The sequence below is a fragment of the Mastomys coucha genome, unplaced genomic scaffold (assembly GCF_008632895.1).
Source record: "Mastomys coucha isolate ucsf_1 unplaced genomic scaffold, UCSF_Mcou_1 pScaffold5, whole genome shotgun sequence".
NCBI lineage: Eukaryota > Metazoa > Chordata > Mammalia > Rodentia > Muridae > Mastomys > Mastomys coucha.
The window spans coordinates 84,438,826-84,458,119 of record NW_022196911.1 but is presented as its reverse complement, the minus strand read 5'-3'; the positions used below and the strand labels follow the sequence as shown (position 1 = coordinate 84,458,119).

General features: G+C 46.3%; 1 protein-coding gene across 10 annotated transcripts in view; it reads left to right on the top strand.

Moving 5' to 3' along the window:
- Msi2 (musashi RNA binding protein 2) overlaps positions 1 to 19,294 on the top strand; it is a 374,256-nt gene that overhangs the window by 122,780 nt on the left and 232,182 nt on the right. For all 10 annotated transcript variants that reach the window (XM_031354282.1, XM_031354278.1, XM_031354276.1 and 7 more), the window contains exon 6: positions 6,503 to 6,595. In XM_031354282.1, the coding sequence (XP_031210142.1) occupies positions 6,503 to 6,595 (93 nt within the window). The remainder of the gene's footprint in view (positions 1 to 6,502; positions 6,596 to 19,294) is intronic.

Sequence of the window (19,294 nt, the reverse complement as noted above, 5' to 3'; positions counted from 1 at the left end):
GTGTGTGTGTGTGTGTGTGTGTGTGTGTGTATGTGTATGTGTATGTGTATGTGTATGTGTGTATACAGACTAAGTATAGGTGATTTAAACAACAGGAATGCATTCTCTCGCAGTATAGAAGTTTGATGTTTGGGGCTGAAAAAATGGCTCATCAGTTAAGAGCATTGGCATTGGCTATTATTCCAGAGGACCCAGGTTCAAATCCCAGCATCCACATGGCAGCTCACAACTGTCTGTAACTCCAGCTCCAGGGGGACCTGGCAACCTCACACAGACATACATGCAGGTAAAACATATTAAATAAAATAAAAAAATCATAAAAAAAAAGAAGTCTGATCTTTGGGTGGCATCCCAGAGATGTTTCACACCAGGCTTCTGGTACCTGCTGGCATGATTGTTATACCTTCTTCAGACAGCTACCCGTTTCCCCTGTATCCTCTTCACAGTAAGGGAAGCATTCACTGCACTGAGAACCCACTCACGTCCCCAGCACTCATGAGGCAGAGACAGATAGATCTATGCCAGGTCTACATAAGTGAGTTTTAGGCCAGCCAAGGTTACATAGTGAGACACTAGCTTAAATCACCACCACCCACCCATATACCCCAACAAAATTGGAATGGGGTATGCGTGTTCCTTGGAGGAACACTTGGGGAATGGGCCTGAAAGCCTGGTGGTGGTGCTGGGGTTGTCCCATGTCCACATGTTGTTAATATAAAGGCTGAGCCAAATTCTCAGATGTGGAGGGAACTCTGCCGTGGGCTCCATATGGAGTACTCCATCCTTGACTTTGGACTCAGTGAGCGCTACATTCTCCTTTATCACTTGGGCTAATGAATAGGGAGCCTGTGCCCTTTTGAAGGAGTCCTCTGTAGTTCACACTTTGTCTTTGAGTTGAAGATGATTTTTTTTGCCGGGGCTGGATTTTCCTATACACGGGATAGGGATGATGGACTGGATCCCATACTGTGCTAGCATTCAAACTCTCCCCAAGCTTTCTCTATCATAGAGCTCCCCAGGGTGAGAGGACACGTGCAAGAGGAGCCTAGGCTTTTGGTAGTGCAAATGGTTCATATTTTCTACCCAGGGGACTTTGAACTCTTTTCCAGAGGAGAGTTGATTTGAGTTCTCAGGGCCTGAACCCTCTGAAGGACATCCAGAGCCGCTTCCTGCCTTCTCATTTGCTTAGTTTGAGACATATTTAGACTTTTTGTTTTTATAATCATTAGCATCTTTGGGCCAATAGTATTAGGGCTAGCTTCCCCTCTTTGTGTCTTCTTAAATGTTCTTTCCCCTAACCTCCCATCACACACATAACACACTATTTGATTTATCTCCCTTTGCAGAACCATAAGCAGTAGCCATGATGACTGGTGCCTGTGGTCCTCACAGTTGGGAAGGCTGAGGCAGGAGAATTGCCACAAGTTCAAGCCTGGACTACAGAATAAGACCCATAAGTGGGCCCTCACTCTTGAGTGATCAATTCAGATGGAAGCACATTGTTTTAAAAGAGAATTTTAAAAACTTAACCAAAATCAAAACCAAAATCCACCCCAGCCCAGCACACCAGCTCTCTAGCTAGAGGCAGGAAGGTGGGGTGTCTGTGCAGCTGTAGTTAGCAGCTGGCTCAGGCCACGCGTAAACAGCAATTTTCAGGACTGGCATGCATGCTGGGGCTTTTGTAGCGCCAAGGGGTGTGTGGAGAGCTTTGGTGTTTAGTTAAATTATGGGTCTAGATGCAAAACTTCACAGCAGGGCCCTGAGAATCTGACCATGCCCTGCTTTCCTGTGTACACACAAGTGTTCTCTCTCTCTCTCTCTCTCTCTCTCTCATTCTCTCTCTCTCTCTCTCTCTCTCACACACACACACACACACACACACACACACACACATCTTCCTAGAGGGACACCCTAAATCTTGTATTTCTTGTTATCCTGGGGGGTACAGGGCTCTTGAATAGGTCCCTAGGGTCCCCCATAGGGTAAAGCACTTCAATATAAAAGTTCCCCCGCAGTCCTCCACCGAAACCCCCAACTGAAGGAAGTCTAAGATTTGGGGCCTTGAGTTCTCAGTGGCTTTTCCATCTCGGTGCACGTTGGGAGCCAACTGCAGCCCCTGATCATCTTGCTGTGCAGTCACCAGTGTTCAAGACCCCCGTGTGGAGACTGCTGATGTCCAGGCTGCAGAAAGATGCCACAGGTGCTTCATTCACGGGTGGAAAGGGTTTCTCACTACTCAGATGAGCATAAAGCTGGAGACCAGTGCATACCAGTGCATTCCTGTCCACCTTTTCCAAGGTCAGAAGAAGGTTAAAGTTCAGCAGGCTACTGGATAGTTCTGAGGAAATAACGGCCCAGACTCAAGGGTAGACTAGAGCTACCCCTAAGCATACACCAGCATGCTTTGTTACACATAAGCACACACGTGTAATGCAAGCCTACACACAGACATTACACGGTGCTTATGGCCAATGTGGAGACTTCTGTTTAATTCTGCGGGGAGCCTGAGCCCAGCATCCCAGCCGTCTCTGCTTCCTGCCCTCCTTCCTCAGTAGCCATGGAAATGGAAGGAAAAGAGAGAGAGAGAGGGAGACTATGATTGCATGTCCTCTGCCTCCCTCATCCCTCACCAGAATGCAAATCACAGAGTAGTCTACACTCCATTTGGTGGTAATGGTGTCAAGATTCTCCGAGCAGATAACCCCATTGTCCACCTGCCCACTGCAGGGGCCCTGGTGGGAGAGGTCACGATGTACACTGTCCCCTGGCTGTGCTCCCCTCTCCTGAAGCACATTTCCTTTCTGGCCTTTTCATGTCTGGAAGTCTCTAATGAAACTAGTTTCCTTTTTAGTGTTGGCTGAGGAGTGACAGAGAGAGCCCTTGCTTATCTAGGCCGGATCCTACAGAGGATGTTTTAGTAACTCAGATGTTTTGGTGCATTGTCCGGGGGTCTGGATTTTCTCATCCTTTCAAAAAGGGAAGGGTTTTAAAGGCTTTTGGGGGAGACTGTGTAGATTTATAGCTGGTTGCCTGTCTCCGTGTTCAGGGCTCTGTCTTGGCATGCTCACAGCTGCCAGGCAACGGTGGAAGGGATATGAAGAGATCTTTTCATTTAACCAGTTGCTGAGCTCCAGTAGTTTGGATGAAGACAGTGTGGTCATTTTTTTCTTCTCTGGGTTTCCAAGAATGTTTGGAATCTAGGTAGGGCCTCAGCTCTCTGTCGCCTTTCCCTAAGCAGTGAGGAGGACACAGGGTTTTCCATGGAAGGTCCCCACAAGAGGTGCTTTGAGGCTTCCAGTAGGATATGTCTGAAGTTATCTTAACATTTCTTTACTGATACTCATAATTACTTGGTTGGGAGTTTACGAGAAGAAAAGAGAAAGGGGGAAGAGAGGAACCCAAAGTTAAACCATAGGATTATCAGATATTACATGGAGATGCTAAAAAGTGCTTTAGGAAAAAGCTGGGGTTTAGGATGGGACAGTAGGAGTTGATTCTTTAAAAGGAGCTATTTGTATAGCATGTTTTTCTGCTGTACACTTGTTGTTAAGTGTAAAGGATGAGTTTACTAATGGACTCGGTTTAGTTACAGTGACTCTTTGGCTGTCATCTTTAGCGTGCCCTGCTAGACTCTTTCTTTGGCATATGGTGTTTAACTCAGGCCTCATGGGAGCTTGTGTGCTAAGCTAATTATTATATCTCCATTTTATAGTGGATTGGATTCCACATTCTCTTAGAGTGTCCGCTCCCATGCCCAGCACTTAATGGGTCTGTTGAGTGAATACATTAGGGGAGTTAGGCTAGTAGAATTTGACCATTAGTAAGTATAGGAAGGGATTGAAATCCAAAGAGGGCCCATATTAGTCAACTTTGCCCGCTGTTGTGACTGCATGCAGCTTGAGGGCATGGGGATTTCCTCTGGGCTTGAGGTTTCAGTTCAGTTAAGCATAGAGACCGGCTTATAGCATGACCACCTACAAACACTGTAGGGAACACTACTGTAGGGAATGAGCATGAGAATAAACAAATGTGCCTGGGTTACTTTTTTCTTTTCCTGCTTTTTCACTGGGCCCCTGGCCTTTGGCATGCTACCTGTATCCAAGGCAGGTCTTTCCCTTTTAGTTGCTCCTTAGTACCTGTCAGTAGGTCGGTCGGTGCTAGAAATGATCTCAAAGACACAATCAGTGGTGTGCTTTACTGATTTTTTTTTTTTTTTTTTTTAGCTCTCTCTCAGTCCAATCGAGTTCACAGTCAAGATTAACCATTGCCGAGCATTGATAGAGTTTGACTCTCAAGGAGATCTTAGTGTATGGGGAGTAGCTTAGGAACGAGTGAGACAGGAGATGAATGCAGGAGCAAGAAGAGGTCACAGCCAACTAGCTCATCAGGAGAGCCCTGCATGTGTGTGCTGTGTGGATACTGGCAGGATCTTTTCTAGAATGTCCTTACATGTGATGTCCTCTCCCTTTTAGTCTCTGGAGAAGAGAAAACCAGTAAACCACAGTTTTAGATGAGGTAGTGTCCCCGTGCAGCAGGAGGAAGCAGCTGGCAGGACGTGGCCCTTAGTGTCCACTTGAAACCATGCAGAAAACCAGCCATGTGGCTTGTATATGCCTACCAGCAGCTTCCTGACATCTAGATGCCTCTTTCTGACTCAGGCAACCCAGTCTTGAGCTCATAAGGGTTGGGTGACAGGTGGGACCTCGTGGACCACAAAGAGAGAGGGAGTCCCATCTGGAGTCACAATTACAGGGAGACACCGAAGCTGCATTTCTAGTGTCTTTTCTGTTCCAGCATGACAGTAGTGTGCCCTGGTTATACAGCGTGACCCCGGGTGGTTTGTTGTGGATGATTCGGTTCATTCATTCACTCATCAAATATTTTAAGAGACCTGGTGAAGATGTGACAGCTATCTAGGAAGGTGTGGCACCTGTCAAGTATCCTGCATTCAGCTATAATAGTACAGATCATATTTTAATTAAATTAATTAATTAATTTTTTTTTTTTACTATTTTAAGTCAAACTAGTGATACTTGGTGCCCACTAGATTTTCCTACTTTTTGTTAGTTTTTAATTTTCAATTATTTTATTTACTTTTTTGAGGCAGGATCTTGCTATGCAGTCCTGATTATAGTATCAAACTCTGTCCTTCTTCAGCCTCTTGAGTATCATACTCAGAGTTGTTTACCACCATAGCTGCCCTTTAGTTTTAAATTTTGACATCAAACCCCTACTAACACATGTTCCAAACTTAAGTCTTCTCCTTGATTGTTTATTCCTCTTACAGAACTTTTGGTCTTTGCCCTAAGTAGTTTATATGATGTGGCTTCCTTCTTCCTTTCCTTTCGAGCTGGTAGGAGTCTCGGATGTGAGCCATATTTGCACTCATTGGATTTCAGTGTTAGCAACTGTTTGCCCAGCCCCGTTGGTGTTGTAGAGGTCTTGCAGAATCAGAGCCTGAACATTTGAAGGGGAATGTGGTTTAGTGTGAATCATGGCCTAGTGTGTGTATGAGCCGTGTCAGGTGACTTCAGAGGAGATGAGACTAACATCAGGTTGGCTGGGACAGCCAATGAATATTTTGGAGTTAGAAGGTGGTCATGGAAACTTGGAAGATTGTTGCAACTTGCCATGGGAAGATCTGGGAGTGGAGAGGCATTCCAGGGAGAAGGACCCCTGAGAATAAAGGTGTGGAAACCTGGGGATTCCTGGGACAGCCTTAGGGTTGATCAAGGTGAACTGCAGGCAATCTGGAGAGCAGAGCTTGCATGGTGGTCCCTAAGTGCGAGGTCAGCATCTGTCTTAGCTACAGGCATAGACCAGCATGAGAGCAGCTGAGCTGAGAGAGAGGAGTCCACACCTCATTTGAATGTGTGAGCAATTTTTTTTTTTAAGTACTGGGGATTGAGCCAGGGCCTTGAGCATTTGAAGCAAGAACTATCCATAGCCCTTATGTATTCAATTAAAAACCAGTTTATGAGTTCTTTGAGAACCCCGTGCAACATGCTGTGATCATGTGTGTACCCCTCCCACAACTCTTGCCAATTCCATGCCCTTTTCTGCCCATCCAACTTCTTTTAAAAAAGGCAAAAACAAAAACTCCATCAAGAGCAATATCTTTTGCCCACATCCTTGTGGGCATGTGATATTAATTGTGTTTTTGTATCTAGCTGTGTTTTGTTTGTGTCTCTTAGATTTTAAAATAGCCTGCTTTGGGATTTTTCTCTATATGCTAATGAAGCCATGTTTTGTGTCCACAGAGGTCCTGGGGGCCTTTGTGCTGTCAAGAAGTTCCAGTCTGCTCTGGCAGACTGAATGCTTAAGAGATGCAGAGTGGCTGACTCCAGCATCCTTAACTATCTAGTTGTCTGGTCCATGAGGCTAGCATAGGTTGCAAACTGCCTTCCTGGAAGACTATAGAGCAAGTCTTGATGAAGCCTTGTTGAAGCCCTGCTTCTGATAACCCTGTTAACTTGCCCCTTCCTCTTGTCATCTCTTACAGATGGTCACAAGAACAAAGAAAATATTTGTAGGAGGATTGTCTGCGAACACAGTAGTGGAAGATGTAAAGCAGTATTTCGAGCAGTTTGGCAAGGTAAGTGATGCACATGGGTGGACGGTACCCATCTACTGGTATAGGTGGATCCTTGGATGCAATTGCCTAGGACTCTGCTATAGCTGCAGTTTTTAGAACGGGATCTTGAACCTCACCATCAGTATTTATGTAAAACTCCAGGAGATGCAGTGGAAGAGTCTGACTTGTGGTTGGCATGGGGCCTTGTGTGCCTGCAGGAGCACACAGAGTAGCCTTTCAGTACTGTTTTGCTGTCATTCAACAGCCACATGGGGCCAGGACTGGGGAAGGATGTGGGGCTGTGACTCACAGGGCACAGACGCCCACAGAAGCTATGAGAGGTAAAGGCCTGTGGGCCCATGCTGAGATTCCTCCTTTCTTGTCTTTCTGGAAAATGACATTCAGAAATGAGGATCTCTGGGGCCCCTTGGCAGCAGAACAATCCCCTGTTAAGTGCCCAAGGTGACTTGGGTAAGATGTTGGCTGTACCCATCATCCTTCTGACCTGAGTGCAGAGGAGACAGTAGCAAACTGATCCCCTGAGGTCTGCTGTCAGGGCTGGGAGCCCTTGGTCAGGAAACAGGGTGAGAAGGTGTGTGTGGGGAGGATAGACGGACATGGGAGATGAGCATCCGTGGGCGGCGGTTCTGTCAGCTGCTTTCTAGTTGGTGAAAGAGAGGCAGTAGCAATCTCTTCAGATGTCATGCTGCCCTGTGTTGGCCTTTGTGTTGGTCTCCTTTCTCTAGCTCCCACAGAAGCCATAGATCTAAAGGAGGTTGGCAGGTGAGTGGCTGAGCTGGCGCTCCACTTCCTGCTTCTTTTGAGTAATTGTAGGTGTTGTCATGGGAGCCCACGATGGGATCAGCACCTTCCATCATAGGTCTGTGTGTTCCCTGTTGAAAGGCTGACATGGCAGAGGTCTGTGGTACCCTGGGAAGGCACAGTGCCCACCCTGAGCTCTTATTCCTTTACTCCCATGATGGCCATCCTGTTTGCCGTAGGCCAGGACAAGGGCACTGCCACCCACTAGTTGGCCTGAAGGTTCTGTGTTTTGTTTACTTGCTCAGGGCAGTGGGCAGCCATGACTTAATCACTATTTGTGTCTCTTCATGAGCCACTGCCTGAGACGAGGGCCATGACCTTTATTTAGCTTTGAATGGAAGATCTCCCCCCTGCTCCCCTCTCTCTTGTATTAATCAGTTTCTGCATGGATGGGAGACCATGCAACAAGGAGAAACCAGCCAGTTCAGCTAGGCTTTTTATATGGCATGGAATTGCCTACCCAGGAAAGTTTTGAAAGCAGCCTTCCTCATACTCCTCTTGGCCTTCCTTCCTGTCTGGGGGCTGATTCATTCTGGGTGGCTCACAGGGAAAGCTAGGTGTACTGATGCCCACTGACCACCAGAGTTATAGGGCTGCTCTTTATGGCACTAGGGCAAGGTAACCATCATTGTCCCCCCACCCCCATCCCTCCTCCCCTGCCTAGGGAGAGGGATTGGAAGTAATTAAATGAGACAAGTCCTTCTTGCACCATATTCTGGAGGGTGGGCCCTCTTCCATGTCTTTCTGCCTTCACATTGAGTCCAGGGGTAGTGTTTGCAAACACGAGGTGGGATTTCTCTTTCGAGCCGTAACCTGCCTTGGAATCTCGCGGGCCCATTTGCAGATGTCAGGGAGGTTGCCGCTGTGTAGATGAGTTGTTAGTGTATTCTAGACAGGCTTATACTTGCTGCAGACAGCGCATCTGCACATCGTAACCTCGCTCGCTCGCTTCTCAGATTACCCCCTCCCTTCCTTCCTTCCTTTCTTCCTTTCTTCTTGTTTCTCATGAGCACTTACAGTTGTGACCCAGAGTGTCAGCAAGTGGGAAGCTCTGCAGGCTTTTGCCGTGCCCGTGGCAGCTTCCAATACCATCTCGAGAACAGTTGCCCCTTTGTCTCCGCAGCAGTCACAGACTGTCTCCCTAACATGGGACTTGCTGGCTCGGATGCTGCCCAGTTAATTGTGCAGTAATATTTGGGGATTCTGACAGGATGCATAAAATCACCGAGTGTTTTATTAAAGGACTAAAGAGGCTTTTGGATGTATCAAAGCCGGTAACACTTTCTGTTCACGAGCAAGCAGCTCATTTGGTGCGTGTGCTTGAATGCTCTCTGGGCTTGCCTTCCGAAGAGCTTATTTGTCGTTTGCTGGAGTCTGGTGTGTTACAAGGGTGGCCCCTGGGCAGGGTTCACTGCCTCTCAGGATTCTGGTATTGTTCATTTGAATCCAGAATGAATTGAAGTAGGGAGAGTGTCTTGGTAGACCTTGGGGGTCGTGGGTAAAACCAGCTGCTGTAAAGGAGGGAATGGACAGATGGACAAACTGACCGTATCTTTTGTTAGAGTATATTCTGGTGGGTGGGGCTGGGGGTGGTCTGTGCAGGTGGATACTAATACATAGATAGATCATCCTACATCGTACACACGCGCGCGTGCGTGCACGCGCGCGCGCGCGCACACACACACACACACACACACACACACACACACACACACACGTACATAAAGCCTGCGTTAGTTCATTTGGGGCTGTCTGGAAATCAATAGCAAGTTAGTGTAAGTTTATTACCTAACGAGTACTATTAACTGTCAAATGCCAGGTTGAACCATTTACTTGTTTAACTTTTCACTGGGAGATGGTGGCATCCCTGTGTTTCACATAAATTGGGGTTTTAGTGCTGGCAGGAGAGGAAGGCATAGTGTCTCTTCTTGCCCGAGACAGTGCCCCAAGTTGGGTAGTCTCCTTAGGAGAGACCACAGAGGTTTAAGTTTGAGCCAGAATGTCCACTCTGCTACTTCTTTGCTTCCATGTTGTTGCATTTTACTACGGCCTCCATGCAGGGTGTACCATACTTTGGATCTCAGTCACCATCTTTCACTGGTCTTTCCCCTTTTCCACCTTGCCTGAGGTGACAGCTGCCCGAGATGTTTGTGTCAGGGGCAGTCACCATGGGCATGGCGGCCATCAAGGGGCTGAGCTAAGGGAAGTTTAAATATGTCATTGCCATGAGTGGCGTGGGTACACATGACACACAGACAGCTTTAAATAATCCAGACTGGAGGCTTCACCACCCTATTTCTAGTGCCTTCCGTGAAGAATGGCAAGGTAGGCGGTATTCCAAGGTTTCTGGGCTGGTCCGGACCTCGGGATGGCCTCTAGCAATATTGTGACCCACTTTGATTCTGGCCTCAGTTTCCCTTCTGGGGAACCTGTTGACAGATTTGTGAAGGCTGCTGAATTACTTTGCAACCCATATGGTTGCTATTGTAGCTTCTGCTATTGTAAGGCGAAAACAACTGCAGTCAGTATATAAACAGATGGCTGTGCCTGTGTTCCAATAAAACTTTATAAAAACAGAGAACCAGATTTGGCTTATACGTCGTATCATTGACCCCTGAACTGAATTATTTCGCAGGCTGGTCTTTAAGCCAAGAAAGTCCTGTAGAGAGTGTTTAAAGAGAAGTAGATAGATTATAACCCGAGGTATTTATAGACTAACAAAAGAATACATTGCTCACAGTAGCGAGCGTGGTATGTAGTAAGCAAAACAGTTTTCAGCACAGCACAGTTTATTTCTGGGATTCGTGATGCAGGGATAGTGCGTCTTGATTGGAGACTGCATTCTTTATTTGGAAAAGGGCACTATTTATAAGCTGGAATCGTCGTCCTATGAGTAAGACCCAGAAAAACTGAGTAAGTTACTTTCAGTCTTCCAGGCGAGGTCTGAATGATCAAAACTTGTGACGTTCCAACTTTCATCTTAAGATGGTTTTACTGTGTGTTGATGTTTCTGATTTATAGTTACATGTGTTTGGTGCTGAGCTTTTTAATGCATTTTAAAATGTGCTTTCAAGGATGTCAAGTTAGACACATGGCATCTCCAGGATGGATGTGGGTGATGGGAAAGAAGTTGTCCAAGCTTCCACAGCCGGGGCTGGGTAGAGCCAGGTGGGTCCTTGTGACGCGAGCTAAGCTCTCTTCGCTCTTGAGAAAGCCCTGTCTGCAGCTTTGGCATTCAGCAGACTCAATGCACAGGGAACACGGCTTATTTATTTGTCAAAATCCACTCATCTCCAGTAATTTATTTAACTGCCTTGGTTTTTTGGTGGACATTATCTGTGTTCGTGATTTCATACATACAGCGATGATGTATAGAGATCATTCCAGAAGCTGGTAGATGACTGACGCTCTGATATGCTCGAGCAGAAGCCCTCCTCACACATGGGTCCTCCTCCTCCTCTCCTTCCTTCTCTCCCCACTCCCCTTTGGGCCCCTCCTTCAGGTTCCATTCTCTTACTTACATTCATGCTTGGGATTTGATCAAAGAGGACTTGAAGCAGAATTGACCCCTCTGCCTTGTTCTGGATGGAGCAGAAAGTTTCCCACTTCTCTCCACAGCTCAGCTCTGCTCCCCTTGGCTGGCTCGCTAGGTGATGCTGACTTTACAGTACTCCAGTGAGAGGCATGGAGGCTTCCAATTATACTTCACATGGTGAGCTGTGTAATTAGTTTGGAAGACTTATGCTTAGTCATTGGTTTATCCTAATCGGCTTTGGCTTTTCCCAACAACAAAGTGAGCTCATTTTGCTGAGCTGAGCCGACTCTGCACCCTTTGTCTTGCTAGCCATTGTCTCTTTCCTTTCATTCTGTCTTACTGCCAACGTTCTGTTTCATTAGGCCTACAAGTCATTTCCAATCCAGTGGGCTGCTACAATCCAGCCTTTATCACCGGCTGCCCTGGTTCCCATGTCCCTTCTGGGCCTGGGCCTGAGTGTGCGGTTTGATATGAAGGCCTTAACCCTTTCGTGGGCCAGCTGGTCGTGGTGATGGTGAGGGGCAGAGACAGCAAGAAAGGTTGGGGTCTGGGAAGTTATGGCTTCTTGGCTCTCAGAGAAGGGAGCTCCCTGGGAAGAAGGTGGTGGTGGTGAGGTTCTTAGCACCCTCTGCAGGAGCTGGGCTGTGTGAGGGGTTGAGAAAGTGAGTTAGCTAAGGCTCCAAAGAGTGGTGTTTGAAAACTTCATAGGAAAACAGTTGGAAACCAGAATGAACTGGCTTTTTCACATAGGGATCTCCTCCTTTATTCCACTGATGTGGGGGTTCTGGGGGTGCATATTTTGAAAGTGTAAACCTGGTGCCTGTTTTTTAGCCCCAGGCTGTAGGTAGGTATATGGAGGTGTGGCTGTGGCCTCTGGATTCCTTTTGATTCAGAAAGTGTGAGAAGAGTCTTACCTAGAAGAAAAAGCCTGGTATAAAGCCTTTGAAATTGGGAAAGCAAGGGATTTGTGAGAAATAAAGAGGCAAGTTACCGTATATTCCTGAAAGTGGACTGTGATCCTGGGGTAGATTTTTATCACTTCCAAATGTGTGGCACAGATAAACAGCTCTGTATAGTGCGTGATTCTCTCAGAAGAAGCCTGGAAAACAAAAATCCGTGTGTGTCCTTTGTGGCTGTCGCTGCTCCCATGGGGCCTTCATCCTCTGAAGTGGTTTGTGCAAGTGGGCTGGCTGGAGGGGAAGGGCCTCCTTACTCACCTGCTTGGCATCTTCCAGAGCCTGGAGTGTTCCTTAGACTGTCTTCCCTTGTAAGTAAAGCCAGGAAGGCTCATTCCCTCCTCACTGGCGAGCCACGCTGGAATTTTAAGCTCACTTTCTTCCTGTGATAGCCTGATACAAAGCCAACCTTGTTCCCCACGTCATTCCTGTCCTCTGTCTGGTTTGTGTTAATCCCTCATTTCAGAAGCACGTCTTAGGGAGAAGGGGACAGGGGGACAGCCTGCCTCATTTCCCACATCCACCGTTTAGGCCCAGGTGGCAGACAGCGTCACTGTCACCACCAGTTAACAAGGTCAGTGTGCTGGGCTGTAAATCCTCCCAGCGCTCAAAAGTCTTGTGTCTTCCTGCTTGCCTCAGCCTCCCAACCTTGTTTCTGCTCTGGCCAGTGGAGTTAGAAATAGATTCAGCTCCCTAGCCTCGCTTCTCCTAAATCTTCATGTTTTTGCTTCAAACAAGAATTCCTAAAATAGACAGAAGGTTTCCAGGAAGGCGTCCCATTTCCCTCTTAGTGTACAAAATATAGCCAGCTGTTAGGCAAAGACATCAGACATTATTATTGTACCGTTAACAGTGTTTTAAAATATACAAACAGAAAAAATATCCCGATGCCTTCTGGGTTCCAAGCTGGGCAAACTTTGAGATTATGTTAATCAAGTGCTACATTCATTTGCATACTAGGTGAAGGAGCTTCATCCGTGGCTGCTTTACTCGGTGCCCCTGCACAGTTCAGCTTTAGTTCATTTGAAAGAAGGCGGGAGCTGGGAGCTCCTGGTAGCAAAGGAGTTAATGAGGCCTGTGGTGGGGATGGGAGAGAACGGGAAGTACTTCCAGGGGGCTCACCTTCCCAGAGTCCTCCAGGAGGCCTCTGAAGAGGTCACTTACAAAGGAGTTGTTAGCATGAGAAAGAAAAGCTTTCTCTCCCAAGATGGTTTTCAGTGGGAACTGAAAAAGCACCAGAAATCATGGCCCAGGCTTGTGCCAGTGGGTGCAAGGGGTGGTTCTTCAGGGAGAGAAAGCACAGTTCATTTAGACTTGGCATAGACGGCCAACTCGATTGTTCCGATTGTTCCGTGGAGTGAGCATTGATATGGAGATTCTGCCCTTCCCCCACGCCATCAATAGGACACCCATTACATGGGTCATGTATGCTTTTCTATTTCTTCCCCTTTCTTCTCCTTTTCCCCCTTCCTTTGTTCTTGTAGGAATAGCCTGTGTAGAATGGCCTGGTTTGTCAAGTTTCTGCCCTGTAAGTTTTTACAGCTCTGTAGCTTGAGACTCCCCATATCTGTGAATTAGCCCCTAAGTGGGCTGCCAATAGGTGCTCTATTTACATTCGAAGCCACAGTAGAGAAAAGACCCAGGAAAAATGTTAATACGCAGGAAGAGGCAGGAGCGCTGTGTTTCTGACTGTTGCTAACCTCACTGCTGCCTTTAAAACCAATCACGAGGCTCACGGCTGATATTTAATAGCTTTTAGCTGATTATTTTTCTTCTCCTCCTCTTTCTTTTCTCTCCAAGTTGACCTGGGTGTACTTGAGCGGAAATGAAGTCATCCAAATGCTGAATTAGAATAGTCACAGTCCCCTAAGAATGAAATGGAAGCAGAGATTAAATGGTGGAGGGAAAGCAGGCATTAATGAACACCGGGGAAACTTTGCATAAAATAAATAGAGGAGCTTGAGCCCATCCCTGCCCGCCGCTTCCGTTTCTCTCTCGGTTTGTGCCGTCTTTTTGGTGTATCACTAATGGCAATGAGGGGTCTGATTTACTTAAAGGTCACATACTCTGCCACCTAGGCGACGGCGTTTTCTTCCTCCGTGGAGGAACCTGGATGGAGGGCCTGTTGTTATGGAGGGCTGCTGATTACTTGTTGCAGCTGGAGTGGGTGGAGACAGATGGAAGAGAGGAAAGGGTGGGAGGCAACACAGGGCCAGCGAGCCAACCATCCTGATACTGTTTGCAGCCCACAGATTCCTGGTTGTAGGGACTTGTCCCTACAAACCTGGGCTGATTAAAGGTAGAGTGACCAACCAGCTGTTCCTGGGAGTAAAGGGACAGTCGGAGCAGTCACTGCCTGAGGCTTTCACACTGTGAAAGGGCTCCTCGGGTATGATCCCCATCTCGTCACTAGGCAGATTTAAATTCTTCTTCTGTGTCCTGGGATTCTCCTTCACACCTATTAACACTGTACCTTCTTGATTTATTCCGGCAACTGGGGGGAGAGTTAGCACTAGACCTGTATGAACTCAGGCCTGAAATAGTTTAATGAGAAAGTGGTACATGAGATAGGAAGGATAGGCAGTAATGGTTTGGAGTGTAGCGTAGCACCCTTTGGGGCTCCTGTTTGGCCCCTGCTTGGGGATTATTTCTGTGACCACTGGAAATAATAATAATAATAAAAAAAAATTCTGACCTAACTCAGTGAAAAGTGAGCTTCTTGTAGTTAAAGAGCAAAGTGAGGATTTAATTATATTTAAAAGCCCAGCAGAGTGGCTTGTTTACAGGAAGTGGTTTTAGGTGGTCTGCCGTGGAAGATGCAATTTCTGCAAGTGGATTACTTATAATGAGAGATTTTTGGTTGTTGAGGTTGCTAACGGCCTTTTATAATTGGAGGCAGAGGTAAATATTTTCTGACTTGCTTGTGGCGTGTTAGCATTCAAAGAAACAATTTAAGGTGCTTTTCACTTAAGGAAAAATAAATGAGAGTGTGGACGATCAGAGACAGGCTTTCTGACTGTATTTCCAGCTTTCTTCTGGACTGTCAGAAGGGCGTGGAAGGCCTCAGGGAGAGGATGTGCTGCAGGCCTTCGAAGGCTTGAAACAATTATTATTATTATTGCTATTATTTTTTATATTTATCTCTACAAAAAACATTCTTTTAAAAAATTAGTGAAAAAAGATGGGTTGGGGATTATTAACAGCATAATTGCTTAAACTTAGCTGACTTCATGTTCAGATTCAGGGATTCCTGTCATGTCTGTCAATTGGTCCCTTGCCATTGGATTATCCCCTGCGTTAAACTGCTGGGGAGAGATTGAGAGAGGGTAAATGATAAGTTCAGAGCTGATCAGCCAGACAGAAGGCCCAAGTTTGCACCCCAGTTTTCTAGTGAGAAGTCCTGGGGTTTTGCTTCATGTGAGATTCTCATGGTGAAGGATGGAATATTCCTGACCAGCCATTTGGCATGTCTTCCAACCCTGACACTACTCTTTAGATAAAAACTTTAGTCCAGGGTGGCCCCAAACTCTCCTGTGTTGTCATTAATAATCTCCAACATCTAATCCTCCTGCATCTGCTTCTAAATGCTGGCATTCTTAGGTATATACCACCACACTTGGTTCTATATGGTGTTGGGGTTTGAACTCAGGACCTTGGGCATGCTAGGCAAGCACTCTGCAACTGATCTACAGCCTAGGACTGCTAACCATTACTTTATAACTATTTGTAAAATTTGTTACATAGGCCAGGTGGTGCTGGTACACACCTTTCATCCTAGCATTCAGGAGCAGAAGCAAGCGGATCTCTGAGATCAAGGCCAGCTTGGTCTACAGAGCAAGTTCCAGGACAGCCAAGGGATGTACAGAGAAACCCTGTTTTGAAAAACAAAACAAAACAACAAAAAAAAAACTTGTTATACAGAATAAAACATTGTGGCACAGAAGGCTACAAGCTGTGTGGTTCTTGTTGAAAAATAGTTTTTGGTTTGCTTGAAAATCGTTCCTAGCCACATCCACCTCCATTTCTGGTCACAGGGGTCTGCCTTTCCCTTATCTGACCTTGAGAATAAAATACTGCCATTGATAAAGTTTTTCTATAAAGTGCCAAATAATTAGTTTTAGTTTTGTATCCAGTGTGGTCTTTAAGACCATCTGTCATTCTACCAAATAGGAGACAAAGGCAATATGAAAATAAGTGTCTGTGGCTTTGTCTTAATAAAACTTTATTTAACCGGGCTGTGGTGGCGTACACCTTTAATCCCAGCACTTGGGAGGCAGAGGCAGGCAGATTTCTGAGTTCGAGGCCAGCCTGGTCTACAGAGTGAGTTCCAGGACAGCCAGGGCTATACAGGGAAACCCTGTCTTGGAAAACAAATTTTTTTTATAGAAACCAGGAGGCAACCTGGTTGTACCACAGGTTAGGATGTTACCTCATTCATAGAAGGTTTTTCCCCCACACTTTTATGATTCAAATTCAGCTCATTTACTAAGTCATTTCATTCTTCTTGGCTTATATTTCTTTATCTGCGAAACAGAGATAAGAATGGTACATAATGTACACATATGTAGTATGTATACATACTACACATAGATGGCCATGAGATTAAAGAGCACCTGCATTTGTAGGTACTAGCATCCTGACAAAAACAAAATCTGTGCTTAATAAACACTAGAAACATGAATTGCAGTTGCTTTCTACCCTTGAAACCCAAGTCCTCTGAGTCTGTAGAATTGCCTCTCCAGTCTTTTACAATAAACAGCAGGCCGTATGCACGCACGCACGCACGCACGCACGCACGCACGCACGCATGAACACTTTCATCTGTCCTTTGGGTCAACTTAACTCTTTAGTTCTTTCACCAGACCTGGAGACAAACAGACTGAGAAGTTCTCCTGGATCCTCACGACACACAGATGACGTGGTAAATGTTTTGATGTGGCATACATACCATGCGTTCAGTCCAGCCACCTCTATGCTTCTAGTTCTTGAAAGAGACCTTCAGGTGCCTCTGCCTTTCATGGAGAGCACAGGGTTTGTAGTGGGCCAAGGAGGAATTTTTTTAGTTGGGCCCCGTGGTGGATGAACTCTTTTAACTTTTTTGAATAATTAAGCCTTTTGTGGGGTAAAGAATATCATCTGGAAATCGTCCCAGGAATACTTAGCTGATGTTTATTAAAATACATTTAAATATATTGATCCACTAATGTGTTTATTGCGTTTATTTAGCCCCATGGGAGAGCTTTTCACATCCTTGCTAAATCTTCTTTCCTTTTTTTGTACATATGATTCTCATAAGCTTAGTTTTCTGGCTTCCCTTGAATTTACAGCAAATATTAAGGGATGGGAAGATGTTAATAAACTCAGTGTAAAGTGGGAGGGAGAAAGCCCTATAAAGACAAAGAGCCTTAGATCTTCAAAGCCCCACGTTGTGGGCGTGCTTACTGCAGGAAAGCAGCCATTCCTCCTCATTAGGCCCAGAAAGCTTTGCCCCTGTGGCTGTGTACTCCATTCCCTTGTTCCTGGGGTCATTCCATGAATCTCAAGGATATTCTGAGGGCCAGGCACTGAGCTAGGAGCCACTGTCCTATCAATAAGGAAAACAGACAAAAAGAGTCCTGCTTCCTTGTAGCCTGTTAGCATGGGGTACAGATGGAGAAGGGCAAACTGGTAAGCTAGCCAGCAAATAATAAAAATAATTTCCAATTGTGTCATGAAGAAAACAAACCCATCCTGAGAAAATACATCCTGGGAATATGAAGATGGCATCTGGGATCATTTAGCTGTGAGCCCAATATATGTTCTTTGCCTCCGTGAGCCTGTACATCCCCAGCAAGCTGGGGGCCCAGGCAGTTTACTGGTGAGGAGGATCAGCAGTTCCTAGCCGAGGGCTTAGTAAATAGTGAAGGAATGAGTGGATGAGGCCTCGTTATCTTAGAGGGTAGAGCTGTGCCGGCCATTAGAGGAGTTTCATATGATGAAATTGGGATTTTTTTTTTTTAATGGGGCTTTAAGTAAGTATATTCAGTGTTAGCCGAGGCACTTCCCATTGAGGATCCTGTTGGTCCATTTTAGACCAGAGTAAATGATCCATCTCAAGCCACAGCCCAAGCTTTGTAGAACTAGGGTAACGTCTGGGCAGTGTCAGCAGGTTGGCAAGGCCCTTCCAGAGCAGGTCCTGACTTTTCCAGAGAAAGCAGGCTCAGCCTGAGTTTCTCTTTAGTCTTACCCTCCTGCTTTATCTTGCTGCCTTTGGTCTAAGGAAAGGTCTAGATCACTCAAGTCGCAGTGCTTCTCGGGTGGCTTTTCTGAGTCTCAGAAGACGGTAGAAGCCTTGACTCTTCCAGGCTCATAGGTTTGTGTGTCCTCCAGAGTTGGGCACTAGATGGTATTTGAGGCTTCTCCCTGAGTCCGGCTGAATGGTAATCAGCCAGGCTTGGGAGTGGAAGTAGTACCCCAAACACAAACATCTTTGTCTTTGGGAAATACAGCTGGGGCAAGAAGGGTCCATCAGTGGGACATTTACCCTGTGAAGGGAGTCCCGCTGCCAACCAAGGCAGGACTCCCAAGTGCTGGGGTTAAAGGCGTGTGCCACCACTGCCCGGCTCTAGCTTTCTTTAGATGACACTGAATTGACTTTAGGATCAGGTCCACCTAAGCTTGATCATAGATATCCCCAATCCCGAGGTATTGATTTAATTGTCCTGAGCTGGATTTCCTGTCTGTTAAATGGGGATATACTTTTATTTACAGGGTTTGCAAGAGTGAGTAGAGTTGAGGCTGGAGAGATAGCTCAGTGGTTAAGAGCAACACTGGCTGCTCTTCCACAGGACCCTGATTTGATTCCTAGCACCCACGCATGGCAGCTCGCAGCTATCTATGACTCCAGTTCCAGGAGATCTGATGCCGCTTTCTAGACGCTGCAGGCACCGAATGCACGTGCTAGGCAGATACAGATGCAGGCAAAATACCCATAAATTAATGAATTAATTTTTAAAGGGTGACTAGAGTCAAGCTCAGTCAGTGTCTGGTACTTGGGCATCCAGGGAGGGCTCTTCTTTCCTTCTGCATTTCTCTGTCTGTCTTTTCCCCTTTCTCCAGTCCTATAAGGTCTCCTGTTGTACACTATAGCCTTGAACCTCATATGTCCTTGAGAATGACCTTGTACTTCTGATTTTCCTGTCTTTACCTCCTGAGTCCTGGGATTACAGGCATAGGTCATACTTGCTTTTGAGAGGTGCTGGGGGTGGAACCCATGGCTTTGTGCATTCTAAGCAACGTTATACCAGCATAGCTACCTTTCCAGGTCCCTGTTGTCCCCGCTCTCCCCACCCCCACCCCAACTTCCTTGGCGTTTGCTTTCTCTGATAAACGTCCCGCCTTTATGTGCACGGATATGCCAAGTGGATG